Here is a 7,061-nt window from a genome sequence, read left to right on the forward strand (position 1 = left end):
GAGCCGGCGGCCGAGGATTGCCAGGCCTATCACTTCAGCCCGGCCACGCGCTTCCGCATCGTTGTCCTTGATGCCTACGACCTGAGCATCCTGGGCAGGGAGCCGGACAGCCCCCACTACCGGGAGTCCCTGCAGCTGCTGCGGGAGAAGAACCCCAATGACAACCTCAACAGCCCCGCAGGTACCCCCAGCTCGACCCTTCGGCAGGGAGCGCGGGTGCTTCCCAGATCAATAAGGCAGCTCCTGGGGCTGATATCTGGTGCCCAGAGCGCTGAGGTATGTGCCCGATTTCTGCCCACCTCCTCCACTTCCCCTGCTGGCTGAGAGACCATAGGTGGGTCTCTAGGCAGGCACAGGAGATGCTCCCCCATAGACATCATGCTGCTCTGGTCCTTTTGGGATAGGTTCATGTGGTCTCTGTCCTGCAGTATCAGAACAAAAGGCAGCTGTTGATGCAGCTGCTATTGCTGAGTGTCAAGTTATGCCCACCCTATTCCATGCCAGGGGGTGACCCAGGAGTGGAAATGCTGTGTGTTCAGCATGACCAAAACCACTAAAAACACTAACAAAGAATTTTCTCTTGTTTGTCCAAGGAGGCTGGAGTTTTGATCCAAGAGATGCAAAAACAAAACCCAAAAAACCTCCAAAACGTTGTAAGAGTAAACCATCTATCATAAGCATAAGGCAAGTAAATGGGGAAGCCACAAGAGGTGTATGCACCTATGCCTAATCTTCTTCTTCATTGCAGGACTCAAAGAACCTCAGTTTGTAGAGTTTAACGGAGGATTTAGCCAAGCCCAGCTGGACTGGTTCAATGAAGTCCTCAAGTTCTCTGACGAAAACCAGGAAAAAGTTGTAGTTATGGGTAGGTGGATGTGAGGGATACATTGGGATATATGCAAAATAAGTTACATAGCAAATGTATGCTAGCTGAGGAAAATGTAGCAGCTTTGTGGCTCCATGAGGTACACACGTAACCAGTGAAGCAGGAGAATAGCAACCGTGTCTTGTGCTTAGGTGAGCTTTCTGTATACAGTTAGATATCTGAGCTTCCCAGCAATGAAGGCAGAGTTTGGTTACACTTAAAGTAACTCTCCCGTTTCTTTCCCTCTCAACTGCAGGTCATCTGCCCATTCATCCAGATGCTTCAGACAGGGTTTCCCTAGCCTGGAATTACGAAGATGCCCTTTCAGTCATACACTCCCATCAGTGCGTGGTCTGCTTTCTTGCCGGACACCTGCACGACGGTGGCTATTGTTTAGACTCTCATGGAGTTCATCATCTGACTTTGGAGGGGGTTATTGAAACTTCACCAGAAAGCAATGCCTTTGGAACTGTTTATGTCTATGAAGATAAAATGATACTAAAGGGAAGGGGTAGAATTTCAGACAGAGTTATGCATTTCTGAAAATGGCAAGCAAATAAGAACTGTTCTTATTCAGGAAGTACTTGGACAAAAAAGCAGGGGATTCAGCTTATTTGCTTGTAGGAAGATGTGCATGGCTGATCCTTACAGCTTTAACTCAAACATTTTTCTCTTGGATACAGAATTTTAGAAAATACGTTTCTGTAAGAAAACAGACCTAGTTTCTTCATAGACAATAGAGAAGGCCAGTAAACATGTTTGAAATAAATGCACCTGAATGCAGAAAGTTGACTTGAAACACCCAATCCTGGCTGTATCATTACTTACTGTGAAAAAATGCATATTATGAATATTGTCAAAAAACCTACTTTTTATATCAGTCAGAATTAAAGCATGCAGAATTGCACCTACACAGCTGCATTTCATTAATTTTTTTAACATAGTCAATAATGCCTCAGGTCTGGCAGCATTAGTCCACCCTGTAGCCTCATGCAGTCTTCTTAACGTTGCTTTAAGAGACTAAAGTAATCTTCAAAAAAGCTAAGCCCAAGGGAAATGGAGACCATCTATGGTACATCATGTAATGCTGCAGATATCCCCACTGGGACCTGTGTGTGCACTGCTGTATCGGCCTACAGCAGTACTGAGCGAGGAAGCCCTGACACGGCAGGATTTAAAGCACATTGCTGTGCTGCACCTGGGCCTGTTCCGTGTCTCTCCCAGCCAGCCTGTGTCCAGTGTGTTCACCTGTGCTTCCTGCTCCAGGATTAGTAGCGGTGGAACATGCTTACTGTCACTGGACTGCTGTGTGGGTCCTGCCTTCCAGGAACAGGAATTCTGTGACAGGTGGAGCTGTCATAGTCACGTCTGCTGGTAGCAGTCTTGAGCATGCATCTCGCAGAAAATAAAGATGTGGAAGCTTTCATATAATTTCTTTAGGAAAACAGTATTTATTACTCTGCGAAAACTAATTTTAGTGAAAGATAATAGTAAAAATGTTTCTTCAGATGTATTCTACATACGATTGTAGCATAGGAACAGAAATACAGACTGCTCAATTTTTCAGTTAGTCTCAGTGCGCTATCCAGTCAGATGTCTGGAATTTTTATGGCTGTAAACAGTCATTATTGCAACACCGTGTTTGCTTTACTTTTCCCTTATGTTACAGAACAGTAGAATGTGGTTAGAGAGTGATGCAGAGATAACGGGATATCTTGAATATACCATCAGAACACACATTAGATCAACAGTGCTTTGAATGTATGAAGAAGTCAGCTGAACAACAGTCTCGACTCAGATCTGGCAGTGTTCCTCATTTTTTAAAACAAATATCAAATTGTATTGCTGGAAGCAGCCAGGCATTCTTGGGTCTTACCAAACTGATACTGACCTTTCATTAAGAACCAAAGGCAAAGGCAAATATGGTCAGAGTATTTATTCTGTACTTTCTCCTACCCAATTAAATCACCGTTTTACAGTGCGTTGGCCAAGATGCTCGCATCTCCTTGTTCACATAAATGTACAGCCACAAAACAAAGGGGAAGAGGGCGACCACGACTGCAGCAATCAAGCGAATTCCACTCAGCGGACTCCTACAAAGAACCAAATGCAACAGAGCTATTTCAAATCAGACTGCTACAAAACACACACTGCACTTGGAATGAAACTCTGTGTTTCCCTGTCCATTATTAAAAGTGTTTTGTGCAGCTTTACCCACCCTCTCGCCCTCCAACGTTTATCTCTGCAAGATCCAGGCTGTAGCACCAGCTACTACTGCTTAGATATCTGAGAAGATTCAGACAGTGACATGAAGCAGAAAAACAAGCAGCCAAAATCAACTATGTGTTTTCAAGAAGCTAGTCACTAAATGTGAACATATGAATGGATTAAATAAAAAGAAAAAAAAAAAGAAACAGAACTTACTTGGCTGAACTGCGACAAAGACTCATCCATACTGTAATAATCACAAGACCAAACAACTCTCTAAAAAGTGAAACAAAAACCAGATCAGAAAATAATACAAACAGATGTTTACTTTTTAAAAAATACAAATTTTGCTTCCAGAACAGTAGTGTAAGCATGCACAGTGCCTCCTTTTGGACAAGGACAATATATTTTATTAGGAATATAATTATAAAGATATTTACGTGGAGTAACTTGACCACCAATGTACAAACACACGTGACCCAGCTATACAGCAGCAGAAATTCCTGCTTCCACTTTTCGCTCCACTGCTAAACTGATGTTCCACAGCACATTTCCCTCATTAACACAGCAGCATCCCAGTATTCCAGGCCACGAACAGCCTCAGTAGCTGCCAGTGCTTCCCCTCAATACTGAGCAAGCATCTACTTCAGGCAACAACCAAATGTCCAGGCGAGAAATCCTCCCTCGCCCTCAGTCCCCGGCAGTTCAGAGGACTCAGCTGCCCGTGCCAGATTAACATGCATAAGGTATCATCTGAAAAGGTTTTAAACATTATTTCCTACAGCTCCAGCAAAAGAACCCAAAGCTGTATCACTGTGCTTGTGCCCTGGTCTTTGAAAGCAAGAACTGCCCCCAATTAAATCTGTCAAAATCGGGCAAGCAACCACAACTGTTCACTCTCCCTTTAGCTCTTCTGTCCAACAGATTGCTGTTTTGGAGCACTGTGGTCCCTCCTCCTTAGTGTGATTCCCCCAGACCAACAGCACTCACTGCAGCAGCCCAGCAAATGAAGTTTAGCAAGGTGACCACCGGCAGGAGATGGCCTGGTGTGCTGAATTCGTGCAGGGGAAAATAAAAATCACAGCTTACCTGCCTTCCTCTTCATGCAAAATGTTTCCTTGAGCATAGGCAAACAAAGAGCAAGTCAAGGCAATGGTACCAACAATACAGCCAGCAGAGTGAAGGCCACAGACACTCCTCCAAACACCATTATCTAAGGAAAAAAGAACAGACTGCTAGCAACTGCAATGCTGCATAAAGTACACCGTAAAAATTGAAAAGCAACTGAGTTCCTAAAAAAGATGCCTCCACTAAACACACATATCTCAGGCAGAAAGATGGAATTAATACCAGCATCTTTATCACCAGTGAAAGCTGCTAAAAAGTGCTTGAAAATAAACAATAGTGGGCTTGGGGCTTGCTGTCCTAGCAGTGCAGCATCTTGGCAGCAGCACCTCAATGAAAAGAGTTTCCTGTTCCGTCCAGCAAACAAAACAGGCTCCAGCATTCAACATGCATGGGAAAGAATCCCAAGGTGGATTACAGATGAATGTTCTCGTAAGCAGGTGGAACGACCTTCCCAGAGCTCACAGCCGTAACCAGGCACTCCACATGACCCCAGAGGACACCAGGTCCAGGAGAGCGAGTCCCAGCTCCCAGCAGCCATCAGGGTATGGAGTGACCACCACTCTGCGAGGAGTGTCTTGCCTCACACGCCCTGATAAGCCTCTGCCTGAGCTTTTGCCTGTGGTGATGAGCAACACTGATGACATCTCTGCCTGGGCACTGACGTTTTTAAACAGAGAAATACAGATGATGTGAAATATCCAGATGGGCCTGCAGATTCTTGAGGTTTTTCATGTCCATTGCCAGGGGCTCATGGAGTAGAGCTGAGCAAACAACATGGGCGGTTCTCGCTGATCTCAGCAATCTCAACAGCAAAAACCATAGAGTTAAAAGTAGTCTTTTCTGGGCACTGACCCCTCCAGGCAAGCATTAAAGATGACGGTCTGTCAAAATTCAAGAGCTCAGCATGACCCATCGTTGTAATCGATTCCCCATTTGGCTGAACCTACTGCAGCTCAGCAGAGGCAGAATTTGGGTCTTCCACAGGTTGGAATGGCAAATATCCCTTGGTGAATTCACATAAATGTCCAGTTATACAATAGTTGTACTATTTTAATAATTGTTTTCCACAGATTTTGGCACAAGTGACAAAAACCTACTTGAGTTTAACACATAGAGTCTCCCCACCAGCCAAATGCCACTATGTTGAAGCCACACCTATCACACAAATAAACCTCCACTGAAATGATCAAAGCCACAAGTAACCAACCCTCACAGGTTATGGTTTTATGAATGCTGCCAATTTATATGCTTAAGATAGCCAGAATGCCATGAGACTGCAGCAGTGTGACTTGTGAGTGCAGCATGCACTCTTGAAGACTTTCTGTTCTGGCGTAAGTGTAATTTTAGTTTATTCAGAGGAAGTATTCATCCAGACAAGATACAGTTACTTTGTGTATATAAAATGGCATTACTCTAAAATTATTTTTACTGGATGAAAATACAAAGAATGAACTATTTTCTGGACCCCTGGACCAAATCTGATCACACTAATTCTCTCCACATGTTGTGTGACATTAGCCCTCTCATCAGTGTGTGGCCTTGGAAACTCAGCCACTGCACTGAAGCCTGGGGATGCCCCCATCGATGCCTGTGCACTCTGTGGGGGAGCTGCAATGCTGACATGGATCAAGACCTTTAGCTCTTTCACAGGACTGTGCAGAGCTCAACTGGTCCTATACAGGGCAAATAAACAAAACCACAGATTTACAACAAGGAAGCTAAGTAAATTAATGTTAACATCGACACCAGAGCCAGGTTCAGAGCATGCTCTCAGGTTTCTGCTCTAATCAGGCCTTAAGTGCTGGTATCAGGGTACAAAGGCAAGACCAACCCAGGGGCAGGGCTCCACCTGTGGCACATCTTACCACGAGGAATAAACCAATGACTAGCTTTTGTAGAAGCAGGTCCCACTGCTTTTTGTCCTCAAAAGGCAGCAGGACATGTTTCCACATGGCCTGATCTTAAGCTGTGACTCAATAAAAACAAACCTTTTAGGGACAAAATTTGAGCAGAGGCTCTGTTTTGCACACCAATATCATACCTGTTATCGAAGGGTTAATGCTGACCAGTAGTGTCAGGGAGGTTGGCACTAAGTAGACAACCTGTTAATGAAGCAGAAATCTACTCTGTAGCAAAACTGAGCAAGATAAAGAATCAGAAAGACCATCCACATCAATGCTTCCCCCTTCACAGCAGTTTGTCAGAAGCGCAGAACAGCTGCCAGTCCCTCTCCCTCTGCCCTGGCACTGTTGGTACTCATCTTCACCATCACCACCCAAAATCCTGGACCAGCAGCTGAGTGGCAGCCCTTATTCCTCAGTTTCTGGGCTACTGAGCTCTCGCTGCCCAAGCAGCCCGCTGCAGAGTCCTCCACCTCCCAGAGAAAGCCCTTACAGGACACCCTCTGCCCTGGACCCCTCAAACGCCTCCACTGCACTGGGTGGCTCTCCTGAGAGCAGGAACACGCTTTGCTGCGGTTGTCAGCTGGGCACAAGGGACGTCCCCCTGCACAAAGGACCTGCAGGGGACAGCTCCTGCCACATGCAGGGACGTTTCCCCCTTGCGCCTCAGCTCCAAGACTTGTGCACACCGGACCAGGGCCACTAGGCGGTTCATGTGCCAGAGAGACGGCAGGCGAAGCAGATAGGGAAGAGGATTTCTCTCCAGATTTCTCCTGGAGACCGAGGAAGACCCGCTGTGCTGAGCGGCAGCAGGAGGCAGTCAAGGCAGGCAGGGGCGGCGCGGAGACAAGGGTCGCTCGGCCAGGGAGTCGGAGCGGGAGCTGCTCGGTGTGTCCTGCACTGGGAGCCAACGCTCCGCAGGGGCTAGGGACGGAAGATCCTGGGGGCACGGGCGGGCT

The 7,061-nt window shown here is 46.2% G+C and overlaps 2 protein-coding genes across 2 annotated transcripts; one reads left to right on the forward strand and one right to left on the reverse strand.

Moving 5' to 3' along the window:
- Window positions 1-3: 3 nt before the first annotated feature.
- Window positions 4-1,467, forward strand: ADPRM (ADP-ribose/CDP-alcohol diphosphatase, manganese-dependent; the record flags this gene model as incomplete). The annotated part of the gene is made up of 3 exons (XM_010185148.1): window positions 4-181; window positions 749-865; window positions 1,122-1,467. Coding segments are annotated over 3 exons (582 nt in total), but the record flags the coding sequence as incomplete, so codon positions are not given.
- A 1,358-nt stretch (window positions 1,468-2,825) lies between these two features.
- Window positions 2,826-6,303, reverse strand: TMEM220 (transmembrane protein 220; the record flags this gene model as incomplete). The annotated part of the gene is made up of 4 exons (XM_010185149.1): window positions 2,826-2,958; window positions 3,290-3,349; window positions 4,163-4,286; window positions 6,243-6,303. Coding segments are annotated over 4 exons (378 nt in total), but the record flags the coding sequence as incomplete, so codon positions are not given.
- Between the last annotated feature and the right edge of the window lie 758 nt (window positions 6,304-7,061).

The sequence above is a fragment of the Mesitornis unicolor genome, unplaced genomic scaffold (assembly GCF_000695765.1).
Source record: "Mesitornis unicolor isolate BGI_N332 unplaced genomic scaffold, ASM69576v1 Scaffold20545, whole genome shotgun sequence".
Classification (NCBI taxonomy): domain Eukaryota; kingdom Metazoa; phylum Chordata; class Aves; order Mesitornithiformes; family Mesitornithidae; genus Mesitornis; species Mesitornis unicolor.